The 19,219-nt window shown below is 52.9% G+C and overlaps 2 protein-coding genes across 9 annotated transcripts; one reads left to right on the top strand and one right to left on the bottom strand.

The window, feature by feature from the left end:
• Nucleotides 1-549: 549 nt before the first annotated feature.
• Nucleotides 550-8,298, bottom strand: LOC311530585 (uncharacterized protein). Of its 5 annotated transcripts, none has more exons than XM_084647390.1 (3): nucleotides 8,220-8,298; nucleotides 4,066-4,193; nucleotides 550-3,598 (listed from the first exon to the last, which is right to left on the bottom strand). In XM_084647390.1, the coding sequence occupies exons 2-3, from the start codon at nucleotides 4,097-4,099 to the stop codon at nucleotides 2,490-2,492; spliced, it is 1,143 nt and encodes a 380-aa protein (XP_084503516.1). In that variant the 5' UTR covers nucleotides 4,100-4,193; nucleotides 8,220-8,298; the 3' UTR covers nucleotides 550-2,489. The 5 variants fall into 5 exon arrangements, with proteins under 5 accessions (XP_084503516.1, XP_084503517.1, XP_084503518.1 ...); XM_084647391.1 differs by lacking the exon at nucleotides 8,220-8,298 and adding an exon at nucleotides 8,031-8,050; XM_084647392.1 differs by lacking the exon at nucleotides 8,220-8,298 and adding an exon at nucleotides 7,575-7,992.
• Nucleotides 8,036-17,829, top strand: LOC311530550 (uncharacterized protein). Of its 4 annotated transcripts, none has more exons than XM_084647298.1 (5): nucleotides 8,036-8,632; nucleotides 9,453-9,540; nucleotides 13,757-13,883; nucleotides 14,487-14,600; nucleotides 14,890-17,829. In XM_084647298.1, the coding sequence occupies exons 1-5, from the start codon at nucleotides 8,112-8,114 to the stop codon at nucleotides 15,942-15,944; spliced, it is 1,905 nt and encodes a 634-aa protein (XP_084503424.1). In that variant the 5' UTR covers nucleotides 8,036-8,111; the 3' UTR covers nucleotides 15,945-17,829. The 4 variants fall into 4 exon arrangements, with proteins under 4 accessions (XP_084503424.1, XP_084503425.1, XP_084503426.1 ...); XM_084647299.1 differs by having other exon boundaries at nucleotides 14,893-17,829; XM_084647300.1 differs by adding an exon at nucleotides 11,448-11,556 and having other exon boundaries at nucleotides 8,498-9,540.
• The last annotated feature ends 1,390 nt before the right edge of the window (nucleotides 17,830-19,219 follow it).

Consider the following 19,219-nt stretch of genomic DNA (forward strand, 5'->3'; position numbering starts at 1 on the left):
TGAGAGCCCTACAGCTGCTCTGTGGCCCTGGGAAATGTCACAATTCTGCCCGGGAGTCACTGGATTCCTCACAGAGCTGGGCACAGAGCAGGAAGAGGGGACAGACGCTGCAGATGCTGCCAGGGAGGAGATGGGCTGCTCCACCTCTGGAAGCATCTATGTATCCAGCTTCTCAGGACCAGCCCCACTCCAACTCTGTGTGACCACTGGAGATCACTCCCAGCCAGGGCCTCCGGATTCTGCCTCTGAGGCTGTTTATGCTCTGCACCAATTAAATCCCTGGGAGAGAGGAAAAGAAGACATGGAGACTGAGCCCAGAGACACTCAGAGCCGCAAGAGCAAAGACATGGGGTGCCTGAATCAACCCCCCCGTCTAAAGCCACACGGGCAGAGACATCAGCGAAAGGGCTGGATACAGGGAGTGAGCAATTCCTGCTAAGCGGGAGCAAATAAGGGGGAAACTGACCCAGTGTGGGGCATTCTGCCCAGAGCTGGAGAACAGAGGAAATTCCAGGGATACGTTGAGAGATGAAGTAGAGATGCACAACAAACATTTGACCAGGAATTTATTTGGAAAATCAAAAACCCATTGAGGTAAAAACTTCACTGAGAAATGCAGATTAACCTGAAAGCTGAATGCCCTAAAACACGAGACCCTCTCCCCTCCCCAACCATCCTGAAACAAGGAGAAACTCCCGGCTGGGGCAGTTGTTTCAGGAATAATCTGAGTGTGTAACAGCCTGTGCCTGAGAACAAGGACAAGGGAACCTAGCTAAAACCCTTCCCTTCAGCTCAGTAACACACTCTCCCTGACAGAGACCCGGCAAGCAACGGGAGAATGTCTCATAATAATACAATACAGGAATGGTAATAATGCAACTTTCCTCCCATGGTGCCTCTTTTCTCCTGAGCCACTGAATACACAGTAACTAGTGACAATCTCATAACTCCACAGGGAGGTGAGTGACTGCTATTACGTGGGTTGTAAGGAGGAAAGAATAGATGCACAGAGAGGAGGGGAAGTGGCTGGTACAAGATCACACCGGGAGACACCTAGCAGAGTTGGTTATTGAACCCAGGAGTCAGGGCTCAGACTCGTCCCTGCTCTAACCTATTAGACCTCACTCCCCTCTCAGAGCCAGGGCCCTGTGTCCCGATTCCCCCTACTCTCCGTATTATACCATACTGCCCTCATAGGAACAGTGCAAAACCCCACCTCATTGGGGAATCTCCACCATGAATTCCAAAATTTCCCCCACACTGTCTGCAGAGGTGTAGTGGGGTGGCTGCCCCACTCCAGGAGAAAATGGGTTAAAGTAGGCCAGAGAGGCTGCACAGATGGGCAGCCAATCAGAAAGGGCCTGTGGGCGGCCAACCAGGACCAGGCTGAGCCCTATATAAAGGCTGCAGCACAGCGGAAAGAGGTGTCTCCCCTGACTAGCAAGGGAGGAGGACTGACTCTTGGTAGAAGGAGTGGCACCCTGGACAGAGCAGTGAGAGCTCTGGCTGACCCTGCCAGACTGCAGGCCTTGAAACAAAGGCTGAGTGGGTGCTAGGGCTACGGGGAAGTGGCCCAGGGAAGGCAGGCAGTGATGGGGAGTGGAGGAAAGCAGCAAGCGGCTGCCACTCAAGGGTCCCTGGGCTGGGGCCCAGAGTAGTAGGCGTGCCTGGGTCCCCGCCCTTGCACCACACCTTGCCATGAGGGAGTGGGGCCCATGGACTGCACCTTGTCCCTGAGGTAAGGGACTAGACTTTGGGGTGGCAGGTAGCCATGAAGGCAGGTGTGGACTAGAACTGCTGATATGACCCCGGAAGGGGGGAGAATGGAGTAGTGGGCACTGTTGGAGGTGGTGTCCTGAAGAGGACACCGCAGTCTAGAGAACGACACATGGCCCAGTGGTGGAGACCACACAGCCGAGCAGACAACGGGCAAGACACCACCTGCAGAGGGCACTACATAGTTGAATGAGCTAATTCCCAGAGCAAGCCAGCAGGAGGCACAGCAGTGGTGAGTCTGTGCCGCGTTACAAGAGAATTCCAATAAACTGTGAATTGCTCTGATATCCTGTCACTTCAGATTGGCAGCTCTCTGCTTTATCACTATGGCCTCACAGGGCCCCTCGCTGCTTCCCTGAATAAATCCCCCTGCCGCTGCCCCAACAGGCCTTAGGAGCTATAGAGACAACTCAGATGCGAACTGCAATGTGGCATTTTTACCTTTTTTCTACATTGGAAAGTGTGTGGGGAACCTGCAGAAATGTCTCCCCACTAATCCCATTGCCGGCTGTCCCCAGACCCTGAAATGACCCATCTCCCACCTTACCCAGTGTTCTCGCCTCCTCTGGCCTCCACCAACCACTCCCCACTGAAACCCAAACCATCCACCCAACTGCTGGCCCAACCCAGACCATCTGCAAATGCTGCATATTTATACTTTGCTTTGGAAGGGCAGAGACCCGTTCCCTCACAGGGAGCGCTCGTGCCACATGCTATCCTGTGTGGAGTTTCTGGTGGGACAGTAAAGAGACCTTCGCCTTGTAGCTTTTCCCACAGACAGAACATTTATAGGGTGTCTCTCCCGTGTGGGTTCTCTGATGTGAAATAAGATGCGATTTCCGAGTGAAACTTTTTCCACAGACGGAACATTGAAAGGGTGTTTCCCCAGTGTGGATTCTCCGATGTCTAATAAGGCCTGAGTTGTCACAGAAGCTTTTCCCGCACTCAAGGCAGTGATAGGGCCTCTCCCCCGTGTGGATTCTCTGATGTACAAGAAGGATGGAGCTCAGCTTGAAGCTTTTCCCACAGTCGGGGCATTTATAGGGTCTTTCTCCAGTATGGATAATTTGATGTCTATTAAGGTGTGAGCTATAACTGAAGCGTTTCCCACAGTCAGAGCAGCGATAGGGTTCCTCTCCCCTGCCGGGTCTCTGGTGTAAAACAAGGTGTTTAATAAGTTGTGAGCTCCACCTGAAATGTTTCCCACAGTTGGGGCACTTATGGGGTTTTTCTCCTGCATGGATTGCCTGGTGTTTAACAAGGTTTGAGAAGTGAGTGAACCGTTTCCCACAGTCAGGGCAGCTATAGGGTCTCTCTCCCGTGTGGACTCTCTGATGTACAGTAAGGTTTGATCTCTGATTGAAGCTTTCTCCACAGTCAGAGCAGACATAGGGTGTCTCTCCAGTGTGGATCCTCTGATGTTTAGTCAGGGCTGAGCCATCACTGAAGCTTTTCCCACACTTGGAGCAGTTATAGGGTTTCTCTCCTGTGTGGACTCTCTGATGGACAAGAAGGTTTGAACTCCGATTGAAGCTTCTGTCACACTCAGCACATTGATACAGTTTATCTTTGGTGCAGATTCTCGGCTGCATCAAGTCTTTATTAAGGTCTTTCAAACTGCCCCCTTGGTGAGTGGATTTATCCTGTCTGTTCCCTGGGTGGGTTCCCTGCTGCATCTCTGCCCTGTGCTGACTCCCACAGGTGTCTCCTTGCTCAGGACTGTGGGAAATGTTCTCTGATAATGCTCTGTGCCGTTGCACTTGCTCAGGACCTTCCTGAGGAGGATTCCCCACTTTGTTCTCATTCCCCATCCCATCACCTGCTGGGATAGAGAGAGAATCCAGACAGGAGTCATTCCCTGCACTGGGGGAATGAAAACCTCAGAAAGGGGAAAGGCAAATGGGGGGGAAAAATCATAACAACTGCTGGGGAGATTGAAAAATCAGCAGGGGACTTCCCCCAAACCCTTTCCCAGGGGAGAAATTCTGGGGGAGGGGACCAATTCTGGCTCCACATCCCATCTGAATACTGTGGGGGACTGCCAGGTGTCAGCCAGGGTGCGTGGGAAGCCATGTATGACGTCTGCAATGAGGCTATGACACCTGCTGGGAATAATCTGCACCTGGGTGAGATGACACAGAACTGAACAAGACCAGGAGTTTACCATGATTCTCATACCGAGTTGTTTTCCAGGTGTGCTGGGTCCAGGGAAATCTAAGGGACCAGGGAAGAACCCTGAGCAGAAATGGACCCAGGACTTCTAATACCCAAGGGGACAGGAATCCTTACCCAATGAGGTCACGTTCTCATAGTTCTCCTGCATGACGTCCCTGTAGCAGGCTCTCTGATGGGGGCCCAGCCCAGCCCACTTCTCCTCCGCGAAATACCCAAGCCCCCTTCTCAAAGGTCACCGACCCCTGAAACAGCCAGAGTCTCCCACTCAGAACCTGCTGCCCCCGTCACAGTCCCACCGGCTCAGTCACAGGCAGGTCTGCAAAATCCCCCTTCCCAGAGACAAAAGGGAACTTTCTCTTCGGAAAGGGAAATTTCTCAAAGCTGTCATTAAAAACACACAGTTTCTGTGGGGAAAATGTGATGCCCAGAGATGCCAACTCTGGTAATTTTATCATGACTCTCATGATATTTAGTTGGGATTTTCAGAAGTTTCTCACAAAGATCTCACAATTCCTGGCATAGAACTTGCACATTTTCCCCTTGCTCCCCTTGACATGGCTGTCATCTTTCCATGACTTTCAGGAGGGCTGGACTCACACTGCCCTTATTCAAAATGGCCACTATTTCTCTGAAATTTTGGCATGTGGAAGTGAGGCTGCCCCTAGTAAAGATGGCCACCAGCTCCCATTTTTTTCAATGAGACTGAAGCCCTGCTCCTCAAGGAATATGGCTGCAGCTCTGGGGTTAGGAGATTGGATGGGAAACTATGAGGATACACGGAAATATGGGGAGCTACAGGGAGGCTGAAAAGGCACAGGGGGACAGGTGGGAGCTGGAGAGAGGCTAATGAGGTGCCGGGGATTTGGGCATGCAGGGGCAGGCGAGATAGCAGCTGTGAGAGGTAGCAGACTGGACAGGGAAAGACAGTGAATAAGAGGACAGGTGGGGAGAGGAGACTCTGGGGAGCTGTGGTGGGGTGGGCAGGAGACTGGCTGGGGAAGAGAGGAGGCAAACTAGTGATAAGGGAGGTGGGTGGAGAGGGGCTGAAGGACATCTCTCCCATCCCCGTGGTAGGGGAGAGTCAGTGGGTGAGGCAGCATTTTCCCATACACACTGTTGCAGGTGGAGTTTTGTCACTGTGATGTGATATGTGCACACACACACACACATCACCTCCCACATGCATGCTGGGGCCAGGCAGCTCTCCCCCTCCCCCACCACCTCTCAGAAACCAGAAGGTAAATAAAAAAAACATTTATTATTATTATTTTTTTAACTTGTCATTTGCCAGATGAACTGGAGAGGCAAACAGGGACATTTTGAAGGCAGTTTAGAGAGGAAGCAGGAGAGGCTTTCTTCCTACATACAGTTCTACATTCATTATCGTGATTGCCAGCGATAGCACCGTGGTTCGGATCTGCCACAGATGTGCCATGTTTTCTGACCTGGTGGAAGCCAGAAAGGACTTCCTCTGGATGAAGTGCTAGTTGGTGGCTATGCTGGTACAGATACTTCAGAGCATCAGAGGCGTCCTTGGACAACCAGATTCAGGAAGCATTGCTACCCCAGGTTCAACAAACAAAGGAATTGGCCACCACAGAACCTGAGGGGCTTAGGCAGCGTGACACCGAGTGCTGCAACACCTAACTTTTAGGCACCTGGCAAATCACAAGAATAACGCTGGGATCCACAAAGTCTGAGTTACATGCCTGAGCTCCCTGTGCAATAGGCACTTAAGAATGGAATCCACAAAAGCCAGTGCCCTAGGTGGGCAGCTGCCTAAGCCAGCCAGTGGGAGATGCCAATGAGAGAGGTGCGTCTCAAACCTCTCACAAAGCTAGGTATCTAAATCCGGGCTGCAGGGGGTCACTTACTTCTGCTAGTGATCCACGAACCAAGGGAAGAAAGTTATTCCTCCGCCTAAATTGCGTGCAGGACCTGATCTAGTAGACATGCTCAGAGGCTGCCTAGATCTACATAAAACAGGTGGGGGGCAGGCCCTCCCCTACAACCTTTAGCCCGGTGATTATGACATTCACCCAGGATTATGTGTGGAAGATTCTGGTTCAGTTCCCCACTCTGCCTGATGAGAAGGGATTTTGTTACCTCTCAGGTGAGTGCTTTTAATATTAATATTTAATTAAAATGGAACAACTTCAACAAGCAAGACTGAGCATGACCCACAAAAGAACATCGCATAGTTCAGTGGTTAAGAGCACTCACCTGGAGATAGCAGATCCCTGTTCAAATCCCTCAGCAACCAGAGGAGGAACTTGAATGGGTGGTCTCCCACCTCTTATAAGGGCGGGCTGCCTTCCCCCTCGCTCTCTCAAGGCTGTTTTATGTAGATCTAGGCCACCTCTAAGCACACCTACCAGATCAGGCCCCCTAGGAGATTTCAGCGCTCTGCCACCTACTGTCCCTCAGGTTGTGAATCGCACTGAGGCTTAGGCAGGAGATAGGTGTCTGGGTACCTAGGGTGATGCACGTGCCCAGAGACAGAAACATAGGCACCAAGGGAGCTCTTCCCGCAAAAACAAAGGTGCTGAATGAGGTTAGCTGCCTATAGGATTAGATGGCAGCTGAGTGGGAGTTCTGCAGATCACAGTGGTGCCTAAAAACAGGATTTAGGCAACTCAGTCTGGGGGTTGGGTGCCCAAGTACCTTTGTGAATCTGGACCTCTGCTTTTAATGTTAATTTTCAAAAGATGTTGGAAGTTCCATAGGACTGGAAGAAAGTTAATGTTGTTCTTCAAAGGGGTAAATGGGATGATGTGGGTAATTATAGGCCCATCAGCCTGACATCGATCCCAAGCAAAATAACAGAACTGCTGATATGAGACTTAAAGAATGAAAAGAGAGTAATATAGTTAGTGTCGATAAACATAGGTATATGGTAAATAGATTCATAGATACTAAGGTCAGAAGGGACCATTATGATCATCTAGTCTGACCTCCTGCACAACGCAGGCCACAGAATTTCACCCACCCACTCCTGCGGAAATCCTTTCATCTATGTCTGAGCTATTGAAGTCCTCAAATGTGGTTTAAAGACTTCTAGGAGCAGAGAATCCTCCAGCAAGTGATCCGTGCCCCATGCTACAGGGGAAGGCGAAAAACCTCCAGGGCCTCTTCCAATCTGCCCTGGAGGAAAATTTCTTCCCGACCCCAAATATGGCGATCAGCTAAACCCTGAGCATATGGGCAAGAATTCACCAGCCAGATACCCAGGAATCTTGGATATTGTTAAACTAGATTTTTTTTAAATGAGATTACAAGTTAGGTTGATAAAGGTAATAGCACTGATTTTCTGTAAGGCATTTGACTTGATACTGCAAGACATTTTAATTAAAGAAACTAGATTGATACAAATCAACATGGCGCGCACTAAATGGATTAAAAACTAGCTAACTGACAGATCCCATAATGTAATTGTAAAGAGGGAATCCTCATTGAGCGGGTGTGTTTCTAGAGGGGTCCAACAGGGACAGCTCTGTGTGTGTGTGTTGTGCGGGGGGCGCTGGGCGGGCCGGGGGGAGGGGTTAGGGTGCAGAGGGCCAGGCGGGCCCAGGGGCTTAGCGGGGCGGCCTGGCGCCGGCAGCAGGGGTCGGACCCATACTCACTGGCGAGAAGCAGCAGCAGCGACTCCAGCCCACCTCGCTGGCTCCTAACATCGCTCTGGGGAGAGGGTGGAAGCCGGAAAGAGACGGGGCAGGGGCGGGAAGAGGCGGAGTAGGGGCAGGGGTTGTCCCAGGGCCCGCACCCCCCTAGGGACGGCCCTGCTTATGTCACTCAGGGAGGTGGCTTATTCACACCCTTGAGCGACCGACATAAATGGCAGTGTAGCTATAGCCATAGCTGATGAAGAGCACCCTGTACCTCCAAAGTTTGTCTCTCTCATCAACAGAAGTTGGGCCAATAAAAGCTATTACCTCACCCACCTTGTCTCTCTATTTCCCTAACTGGGCAGAGCTGGTTCAATCTGCCACCCTTCGCCTTCCTGATAACTTCACTTCCTCAGAGAGACAAAGGGCAACCCCCCCTAGGGCCCCCTCACGGTCCCCCTGCAGCCCCGTTACCTCTTCCTCCTGCTCTGGCCCCTGGGGCAAATCCTGACAGGACCTGAGGGCAGAGGCTTCATTTCTGTTAAGGCAGATCAGATGCCTGCTGCAGGCGCATTCACAAGGCAGCAGGTTCCCAGGGCCTGTGAGATCAGAGAGTCACTTTCCTGCCCGGCCCCGGCCCTTTCCCCGGGTCTCTCCCCTCACCTGCAGGCTCCGGCTCAGGGGCTGGTGTCGGCGGAGCCCGGGGCTGGGTCCAGCCCCCGCAGAAAGGCCCCCGGCTGGGCCCAGAGGGGGATAGTGCAGGGCTCTCCCCGCACACACCCCGCTGGGGAGCAGCGTTCCTCTAATTCTCATTCACTTTTTGCAGCGCAGAAGCCGTTCGCCGCCCTGAACTCTCCCCCTTCCACCCCGGATACAGCAGCGCTCGGCGGATCCAGCCCCTTCCTGTGCCTCGGCTACCATCCGGGCGGCAGCCCTCGCTCGGAGGCTCGGGCCACCTTCCCAGCCCGCGGGCAGCGGGTTTCATTAGCCGGGGCCACCAGGAGGCTCCGGAGGCTGCTCGGGGGCGGAGGCTGGGCTCGCTGCCTCTCGCTCTGCTCGGGGTCGGAGCTTCCCGGGTCAGACGCTGCCGCTGCCGCCTCCATTGTCTGGGAGCCGGGAGCGGGACCGAGCCTCGGCTGCAGCGGGCTCTGTGCCGGGGAGGGACCTGCATTAACCCCGCTCTGTGCCCAGCCCCTGGGGCAGCGCCGGGCTCTTCTCGCCCCAGCTCCCGAGCCGGAGCCTGCAGGGGATGCAGAGACCCGGGGGACCGCGCTGGGGCCGGGAGAGGAAACAGCGCTGGGAGATCTCTGGGGTCCTGGAGAAAAGCTCTAGCCAGGGGCACAGGGGGCTGGGTCCCCGCTGTCTGTCCCCCTCGGGCAGGGTCTCTGGGTCTGTCCCTGGGCTGGGCCTGAGCCGGACCCACTGCGCAGGGGTTAGGGGGTGAATGGGATGAAGCCCTTTGAGAGCCCCCGAGGGAAAGCCCAAGAGAAGGGCAGGGCTGTGGCGGGGTGTTGGGTTAGTTGGTTTCCCACAGAAAAGGGGCACTGCCCCAAACCCAGCAATGAAAGGGGTAAAACAGTGACACGTGGCTATAATTTAGCCCCCGAATGTGCCCCCAGCCAGGGCAGTGTCCTGGGTGCACACGGATGCCCTTTGCACACTCAGAGGGGGAGAGGAGTGGCTGGAAAATAACGGTGGGTGCAGAACTGTGGGTGTAAATTCAAAGGCTGATCCTGGCTCAAGCGAGTAATAAAGTGACCAAGTGTTTGCCAAGCCTGGCAGAGTCTAGATCCTCTGTCTGCAGGGAAAGAGGCTGGGGGTGGGGGTGGTATTAGGGTGTGAAATGAACCAAAGCCCCTTCTGAGACCTCCCCAATTGCCCTTCTTGCCCTGGCAGGCTGCAGAATAACGTCGGTGTTTTGATCCAGATCACCCATCCTCCCAGGGGACAGGGCAAGGAAATGGCTGAAGTGGAACAAGCTCAGGTAGGAGATGGTGGGTTTGGTCTGGACTGAATTCGGGGGCAGGGAAAGAAAAACAGAAGGAGAACAGGAAATGAAATCTTTCTTCTGGGTTCTGTGAATGTGGGGCGTGAAATCCAGTGATATTACCAGCAGGGGTTGGGGGATATTCCCCTGTGTGAGGACACAAAACCCTGGATGGGCCAATATCAGAGGCCCATTGCCCTTGCACAGCAGCCATGAGGTCCCTGGAAAGTCAGGGGATGGGCTTGAATAAGAACGGCCAGACTGGGTCAGACCAAAAGTCCATCTAGCCCAGTACCCTGTCATCCATCAGTGGCCAATGCCAGGTGCCCCATAGGGAATGAACAGAACAGGGGATCATCAAGTGAGCCATCCCCTGTCGCCCATTCCCAGCTTCTGGTGAACAGAGGCGAGGGACACTCAGAGCAGTGGTTCTCAACTGGGAGTCCTTGTTCCCTGTGGGTCCATGAGCCCTTCTGGGGGCGTCATGGGTCCCCACCTCTAAAACCTGGTGCCCCGAGCCCTGGCACCCGCCCCCCATGGGCTGAAGGCCTCAGCCGCAGCGTCCCCCTGCGGGGCTGAAACCGGGAGCAGCGCGGGGCTGAAACCCCTCCGGCCTCCCGCAGTGAAGCTGGAAGTAGCGGAGCTGAAGCCCCGATGCGGGCAGAAACCTTGAGCCCATGGACAGAGTTGAGGGGGCACAAGGCTGTTGCCCCTCCAAATTTCAGTGCCTTATCCAGAGTGGGACAGGCCTGGGGCCAGCCCCCCAACCTCCTCCTCTCCCCCAGCCCGGCTCAGACCCTTGGCCAGGTTGTAGGTGGGAAGCCAGAGCCAGGCAGTGCAGGCAGCTGCTGCTCCGGCTGGTGTCCTGGAGCAGGCAGCCAGGGCATTCCCCTGTCTGCTGCTGGTGCCCGGGGTTGTGGCTGCTCCTCAGTTCCCAGCCCCCTTTGACTGCTCACGCAGCCAATCAGAGCTGCCCAGGTGGGGACCCGGCTCTGGGGCCGGCAGAGCCCTCGGGGAGCAGGCGCCGGCACACAGCCCCAGACAGGTGGGTGGCCTGCTGAGGTGAGTCGGGGGTGGAGGTGGCGCTCCCTCCCTGGACCCCGCTGTGCGGAGCTGGCCCAAGCCCCCCCAAATAGAAGTCAAACTACGCCTATGCCCAAAGGTCCCACTCCTGGCCCCCGAGTCCCGAACCCAGCAGGAGGTAGCAGAGCGATTCCTCTGTAGGCTGCAATGTGGTGTGTGGGGAGGGGATGTGTCGGAAGGGGAGGAGGGATTCGGAGGCAGAGATGGGGGTCATGGGAGTTACAGAGCCCCCAGCCCGGCACTCAGACCTGCTTTGTCCTTTGCCCTCCATTTACTCTCTACTCTTCCCCCATCCCCTTCCCACCTGACCCCAGAAGTTCACCCCCCTCCCCCCGAACTCACTTTAGTACTCCCCTCCCCCCACACGGGTCTTATCCTTCCAGAGTCCATGTTTGCAGAGGGTGAGCTGATTAAACCTGGGGCTCATTAGAAACAGGCTGTGTTCTACTCCCTCCGCTCTCCCCGCCACACTCCACACCCCTGCTGTCCCCTCCACTTCCCCATCTTCCCTCCTCACTCCTCCCCATCACTCCTCCACTTTTACTCCTTCCCCCCACTGGTTCCCCTCCCCTCCATCCCCACAGTGCCTTCTGCTTCCCCCGCAACCCCGCTCCTCCCCCTGCAGGTCCCACCCAAAAGCCATCCTCTAAGGCTGTGTTATGTCTGGTACAGTCCAGGCTGTACGATCTCGCCATGCAGCCAGCTCAGCCACAGCCCGTGATGTGCACACAGCGGCAGGGAGCACCAGAGGGATTCCTCTGCCTGCAGCTGGATTTGGTCTCTAAATCAGGCTTTTCTGGTTTTCATTTTCACCCAATCAGCAGGATGCTGCCAGTGGATCCCTAGAACATTCCCTGAATTTTGGAATGGATCGGCTGCAGTGTCCAACAGATATCGCATCACAGACACAGGGAGAAATCCCTTTGAGTGGTACGTCGAGCCTCGCTTCCCCCTCCGGCAGGAAAGTTGGAAGCACTTACATTTCCCTTCCGGTGTCTGAGTTTGTAGGGGGGATTTCATCCCCTGAATGTGTATGTGTGTGTCACTGCAGGGGGAATCTCAACCTGCAACACAGCACACGCAAAACTGAAGCCCCACACTACTCACTGACAGAGGGATTCAACCCCCTGGGAAGGGGAAGCTGCCCTTGTGTCCCTCTGCACCTCCCTTGCTTACCCAGCACCCAGATCTTCTCTCTATCCCAGGTAGTCTCTTGCAAACTTGCCCCACCTCCTATATTCACCTCTTTTTCCCTTCACAGTCTCATACCTCTCACAGCTGCTATTTCCCCACATGCCCCTGCCCACCCTAAGTCTCCTTACACTCCTTCCTGCACCTCTTCCCTCTCCTTTCTACAACACACACCTTCCCCTGAAGCCTCCTAAAGCTCCCCCTGCACCCCACTTCCCCTCCACTCCATCTTCCCTACCAAACCCACACATCTTCCTGAACCCCCTTAATGTCAATCTGCCCCCCACAAATCACCCTGCACTCTGCTCGGCCTCCCTCTAGCTCCTGACACTTACCCTGTATCCGCCTCACCCCACTCCCCACATTACACAGCACCCTCCCACCATCCGCCCCACACCCACACTTTACCCCCCTCCGTTTCTCATGCCTTCCCCACTCATTCCCTTTACCACCACCACTTTGCCTCTAACTCCCCACATTCCCTTTTCTATTCAGTTTCCTATCCAGTCTCCCAAGCACAGAGCTGCAGCCATATTCCCTGCGGAGAGCATGGCTCCTGTTTCAAAGAAAACCATGGGAGGTGGTGGCCATCTTTATTAGGGGAAGCCTCACTTCTACATGCCAAACGTGTAGGGAAATGGTCGCCATTTTGATTTCAGACCCCCTGAAAGTGATGGGAGATGGCAGCCATGTCGAACAGGGGACAGTGCAAGTACTATCAACCTGTGGAACTCATTGCCAGAGGATATTGTGATGGCCAAGAGTATGACAGGGTTCAAAAAAGAACTAGATACATTCATGGAGGATAGGTCGATCAATGACTATTAGCCAGGAATGGTAGGGATGGTGTTCCTAGCCTCTGTTTGCCAGAAGTTGGGAATGGGTGACGGGGAATGGATCACGTCATGATTATCTGTTCCGTTCATTCCCTCTGAAGCACCTGGCATTGGCCACTGTTGGAAGACAGGATACTGGGCTAGATGGACCTTTGGTCTGATGCAGTATGACTGTTCTTATGTTCCGTGCTAGGAATTGTGAGATCATGGGATAATTTTATAACTCTCAACTAAATATTGTGAGACCTGTGATGAAATCACTGGAGTCAACAGCACTGGGTATCACAGTTTCACCACAGAAACAGTGTAGGTTTTTAATGAACAATTTGAGAAATTTTACCCTTCTTCCCCAGAGAAATCAGGGAGATTTACCAGCCTTACCCATCACATGGTTGACCACTGCACATGGCACCTCCTCCTGGTGGCTCTGGGGATTAGCTCCTGACAGGTGCTGCACTCTGGCAGTGTCTCTCCCATCATCTTGTGGACCCCTCTCACCCCTGGAACTGCAGTTTCCTCTTCATGACTCAGCCCTTGGGCTGGGTCACCATACGTGTTCCCCGCCTTCCATCTGGGCTATCAAAGTCCCTTTTGACAATCTGGGGCTCAGGCAGTCTCACTGCCTCACGAGTGCCACTTCATCAGTGGCTGGTAGGGGGACTCGGGGCCCCCCCACCTACTCTGGGTCCTGGCTCAAGGGCCCTCTAATCTGCAGCCAATCTCTGGCCTACCCCGTACCTCGCTACTTTTCCCCTGAGCCTTGCTACCCTCTCTGGGTCTCCCCTTTCACTGGGTTTGCAAAGCCAAGCTCCCTCCTCCCAGGGCGTGACTGCAGCCTGCCTTTCTGCTGCCCTGTCTGTAACCAGCTTCCTGGCTTATATAGGCCCCGCCTGTCCCTGCATAGGTGAGCCTCTCTCTAATTAGCAGCCTCTAGCCTAAAGTTCTGCTGTTTGCAGCCTAATTAGCTGATTGGGCCCAACTAGCCCAATTCAGCTCTTCCAGGGCCATTGTGGGGAGCACCCCGCATCACAAGGCCTGAGACTGAGCTGGGGGCATTGTGACTGGGGGAACAGGTCCTGAGTGGGGGACTCTGGCTGTTTCAGGGGCAGGTGACCTTCGAGGAGGTGGCTGTGTATTTCACGGAGGAGGAGTGGGCTCTGCTGGACCCACTTCAGAGAAACCTCTACATGGATGTGATGCAGGAGAATTATGAGAACATGACCTCGCTGGGTAAGAAATCCTGTCCCCTCAGGTATTAGAAGTAGGGGGATCTCTAATTAACCAAAATTGGCTTCTACTCAGGGTTCTTTCCTGGTCCCCTAGATTTCAGGGGGATCAACCCCATAGTCCCCAGAATGCTTGAGAGACAGCCTGTCACCTCCATACCCCTTCCAGGGAAGAGGTAATTCGGAGACAGTGTGGAGATATTAATCAATCCCCATCAAAGGGAGAGTGTGGGTGGTGTGTTCCTCTTGTCTTTTTAAATATGGGCTCATTCTGGGATTGTGTGTCCTCTTCTTCCCAGGACTGGCACTGTGCCTGGAAAGGGCTCTGGTCTCAGCAGGGTTTCAAAGGGGTAAGAGGTTGAATGAAGTCTTGTTCTATGCCAGATTCTTAAAATCCCCCAGTGTGGAGATCCTTGAATCGCCTGCAGAAGAAACGGCACATCTCCCAGGAACCATCCGATCTGCTCGAATGATCTCCAGGAACATTTCCCCATCTGTTGGTTTTATTCAAGGGCACCCTCCCACCCAGCACAGCACATCTGGAAACGTCTGTGTCCCCGAGTAACTGTAAGACCCTGGTTTCACCTCTTTTCTTTCCCTGGAGCAGGATTTCCCATTCCCAAACCTGAGGTGATCTCCCAGCTGGAACAAGGAGAAGAACTGTGGGTCACAGAGCTACAGGCCTGTGTGGAAAGGGAGATCCCGAGAAACTCCACCCCAGGTGAGAAATTAATTATATGGATTCACAATCCACTCATTATTGGCACAAACAGCTGGGATTCCCACAAAGGACCTACAAGTTTCTCGCTTTCTGCCTCACTTTACCTGGGTCTGGATTGTCCCCAGCAGGTACTGTGTCCTCACAGCAGATGTCACTCATGGCTCCTGTCTTTCCAGTCTCCCCAAGAGATATTCCTGTTTGTTCCACCCCTTAGCCATTCCCCTTCCTTAGCTTCCCTTTTTCCTCGACACAGGGAAGGACTCATGTCTGGATTCTCTCTCTGTCCTAGCAGGTGAGGGGTTGGTGGGTGAGAATGAGGAGAAGAATCCTGAACAGAAAGATGCTGAGCAAGTACAACCACAGGGGACCTTACTGGGAATATCTGAAGGTGATGTTTCCCAGAGTCTGGTGCAAGGGGATACCTGTGAGAGTCAGCCCAGACCAGAGAGGCTGCAGGAAGACCACCAAGGGGAGAGACAGAATAAATCCACTCTCCGAGATGGAAGTTTGAATAACCTGAATGAAACTGTGATCCGCCCAAGGATCTGCACTGAAGAAAAACCGCATGAAGATGCTGGATGCAGGAAAAATTTCAGTGAGAGTCCACACCTGATTGTACATCGAAGAATCCACAAGGGGGAGAAAATCTATAAATGCTTCGAGTGTGGGAAAAGCTTCAGTCGTAGCTCAAACCTCATTGCGCATCAGAGAGTCCATACAGGAGAGAGACCCTATAAATGTCCAGAATGTGGGAAAAGCTTCAGCCGCAGCTCAAACCTCATTGCACATCAGAGCGTCCACACGGGAGAGAGACCCTATAAATGCCCCGAGTGTGGGAAAAGCTTCAGCCGCAGCTCAAATCTCATTGCACATCAGAGTGTCCATACGGGAGAGAGACCCTATAAATGCCCCGAGTGTGGGAAAAGCTTCAGTTGTAGCTCACATCTTATTGCACATCAGAGAGTCCATACGGGAGAGAGACCCTATAAATGCCTCGACTGTGGGACAAGCTTCAGTTGTAGCTCACACCTCATTACACATGAGAGAGTCCATACGGGGGAGAGACCCTATAAATGTCTTGAATGTGGGAAAAGCTTCCGTTGTAGCTCACACCTCATAGCACATCTGAATGTCCATACAGGACAGAGACCCTATAGATGCCTCAACTGTGGGAAGAGCTTCAGTGGTAGCTCAAACCTCATTGCACATCAGAGAGTCCATACGGGAGAGAGACCCTATAAATGCCCCGAGTGTGGGAAAAGCTTCAGCCGCAGCTCACATCTCATTACACATCAGAAAGTGCACATGGGAGGGAGACCCTATAGTTGCCTTGACTGTGGGTAAAGCTTCAGTTACAGCTCAGTCCCTATTAAACATCAGAGAACTGACACTCTAGGGAGACCTTATGTGTGTTCTGTCTGTAGGAAAAGCTACAAGGCAAAGGTTCTCAAATATCCCACCAGAAACTGCACACAGGATAGAAGGTGGTGGGAGCTCTCGCTGGGGGCAAATGGGTCTGTGTCCTCCTGCAGCAAAGTGTAAATGTGGAGGGTCTGGATAGGAGTAGAAGGCAAGTGGATCATTTTGGTTTCAGTGGGGGATGGTTCGTGTTGGCCAGGGACGAGGGAACTCTTGGTACTGAGGAGCTGGTCGTTTCATGGTCGGAGGGAGCAGGTAATGGGATGAGTTGCGTGACATTTCAGTGGGTTACACACACACTTTTACAGTACAGAGAAGAGGTAAAAATCCCTGGTCGCAGTTTGTGTCTGCCCCTCATCTCTGCCCCTTGGGACAGAGGTAGGGGGACGTTATTCAGGGAAGCAGTGAAGGGGGCCTGTGGGTCTGTAGATATAAAGCAGTGAGAGCTGCTGGTGTGAAGTGACAGGATTTCAGAACAGGGCTCAGTGTACTGGCTATCTCTACAGACAGTGAGGTGGGCTGGAGATTGGGGAATTCATGGGGAGTTTCCTGAGGAGGTGAGACCTTTGGGATATTGCACTGTTGCTGTGCAGGCAGTATGGTGTAATAGTGAAAGCAGGGAGTTTAGGAATCAGGACTCTGGGTGGGGAGTAGGGTCTAATTACTCCTGGGGGAATTCTGCACTAAAAAATTAAATGCCAAAAAAATAAAAATTCTGTGCACAATATTTTAAAATTCTGCAAATTTTATTGGTCCAAATAAAACTACATAATCATGCCAGTTTCAATTATTTTAGTAATTTATTTCAAAATATCTGTCAGCAAGTCTGTCTGTAGCAATACAGACATACACAAAAATTCCCCCAGGAGTAGAGAGTTAAAGAAACCGTTATGACAACCCAGTTCCTGTTTCTCTGCCCCCTCCATCCCCCAGAGCCCAGCCGGGGGGCCAGACACCCACAACCCCTCCCCTCGAGAGCCCAGATGTGCGTCCCCAGCCAATACACCTAACCTGCCTACCTCTCCAGAGCCCAGCTGCGGGCCCTCCCCAGCCCACCAGGACCCAGCCGTGCCCCCCCAGCCCAGGCACCTGCCCCCTTCCCGCTCTCACAAAGCCCAGGGATAAAAGCCTGATGCTGGGTCCCAGGCTTGTGTGGCGGTTACTGCACTCCACCGCCTCCTTCCCTCAGGGCGTGCTGGGAATTGCAGCTGCCAGGAACCCTCCAGCTCCCTCCTCCCCCCGCCCAGCAGTGTTGTCTCGGCTCTACTGGGTCCAGCAGCCCCTAGTGACGACCAGCAGCCCATTTCTGTGGGGGAAAGGAAATTCTGCGTGCACATTACTTTCTGCAAAATTCTGCATTGTGCAATGGCACAGAATTCCCCCAGGAGTAAGTCTAATGGGTTAGAGTAGGAAGGACAGTGAAACCTATGAATCTGCAGTCCTGCATTCCATTCCCAGCTCTGCTAATGGTTACATTTGTGACCTTCTACCAGCAGCCCGTCTCCTTTCCTGGCTTTCCCTGGTGGGAGACTGTTTTAGTAAGCCAAGGGGAAAGTTTTAGCTGGATTCCTTTGTCCCTGTCTCCATGCAGAGGCTCTGTTCATGTTGTCACATGCTGGGGTTATTCCTGAAGGAACTGCCCTAGGAGGATTTTTCTCCATTTTCTGGATGGTCAGGGAGACAAGAGGGTCTCGTGTTTCTGGAAATGTGGGTTTCAGGAAAGTCTTTTTCTTGTTGACGTTTTTACCTCTGTTGGTTTCTGGTTTTTCAAAGAAATGCTAATAAAATGTTGGCTGTGATTCTCCCATCACCCTGGGTGTCCCACAAGTTTCCTGTGTTCTTGAGCTCTAGGGATGGTGGGCCAGGTGTCCCAAACCGGGTCAGTTCCTCCCTTATGCACTGCCCCTCAGCCGGAATTGCTCATTACACCAAATCCAGCCCTTTTGCTGAGGTCTCTGTGCATCTGGTTTTAAAAGGGGATCTGGGCTCCTCCAGGTCTTTGTTCTTGTGGCTCTGAGTGACTCTGGGTTCAGTGTCTGTTTCTTCCCTTCCCCTGTCCGACAGGTTTAATCAGTGCAGGGGATAAACCACCTCAGAATCCAGGAGCCCTGGCTGGGCGTGAGCCCCAGCGGTTGCTTAGAACTGGAGCAGCTGGTCATTGGGAGGCTGGATACATGAATGTTTCCAGATGGGGAGCAGCCCATCTCCTCCTTGGCAGCATCTTCAATGTCTCTTCCCTCTTCCTGCTCCGTGCCTAGCTCAGTGTGGGATCCAGTGACTCCCAGGCAGAATTGTGACATTTCCCCATGGACACAACAGCTGCAGGCTCTCAGATGTCCTCCATCCCAGGTCATCGTTTCCCACCAAATGCCTGCTCCCACTCCCAGGTTCCTAGTGGTTTCTCTGATGCTCTTGCTCCCTCTGTGGTAACTGTTGTGATAAATGGACCTACAAATTTATTGTCATTGTCAGTGATGCCATTTCAGAATGGGGGGGGGGAGTTGAGGGGGAGAGGAACTTTAACCATGATTCCAGGAGCTACTTAGGCACCTGAAAACTCTATTTCTTTTGGCAGATGATAGCCTAGAAATTACCTGCCAGGAGCACTGTATCTGATTCCTATATAAAGAAAAATATATATACAAACACCAGTTAAAGCCATATTTTAATTTTATATGTAAATTTAGAACAATCAGGAGATAATGCAGTAAAATATTCTCAATCCCAAGCCATAAGAACGGCCATACTGGGTGAGACCAAAGGTCCATCTAGCCCAGTATCCTGTCTTCCGACAGTGCCAGGTGCTTCAGAGGGAACAAACAGAACAGGCAATCTTCAAGTGATCCATCCCGGGTTGTCCACTCCCAGCTTCTGGCAAACAGGCTGGGGACACCAACCCTGCCCATCCTGGCTAATAGCCATTGATGGATCCATCCTCCATGAACTGATCTAGGTCTTTTTTGAACCCTATTATAGTTTTTGGCCTTGACAATATCTCCTGGCAACTAGTCCCATGGGCTGACTATGCTTTGTGTGAAGAAATACTTCCTTTTGTTTGTGTTAAACCTGCTGCCCAGTAATTTCATTGGGTGACCCCTAGTTCTTGTGTGATGAGAAGGAATAAATATGATTTCCTTATTTACTTACTCTGCTCCCAGTCAACGTTTTATAGACCTCTCTCCTATCCCCCCTTAGTCGTC

Source organism: Lepidochelys olivacea (assembly GCF_965140295.1).
Source record: "Lepidochelys olivacea isolate rLepOli2 genome assembly, chromosome: 14".
Lineage (NCBI taxonomy): Eukaryota > Metazoa > Chordata > Testudines > Cheloniidae > Lepidochelys > Lepidochelys olivacea.

Bases quoted from the DNA above. Each gene is read 5' to 3' on its own strand.
- LOC311530585 (XM_084647390.1), bottom strand. From the start codon at position 4,099: ATGCAGGAGAACTATGAGAACGTGACCTCATTGG. The intron at 3,599-4,065 runs GTAAGGATTCCT...TCTCTATCCCAG, and splicing joins TGAGAACGTGACCTCATTGG to CAGGTGATGGGATGGGGAAT.
- LOC311530550 (XM_084647298.1), top strand. From the start codon at position 8,112: ATGCCTGCTGCAGGCGCATTCACAAGGCAGCAGGTTCCCAGGGCCTGT. The intron at 9,541-13,756 runs GTAGGAGATGGT...TGGCTGTTTCAG, and splicing joins CTGAAGTGGAACAAGCTCAG to GGGCAGGTGACCTTCGAGGA. The intron at 14,601-14,889 runs GTGAGAAATTAA...TCTCTGTCCTAG, and splicing joins CCCGAGAAACTCCACCCCAG to CAGGTGAGGGGTTGGTGGGT.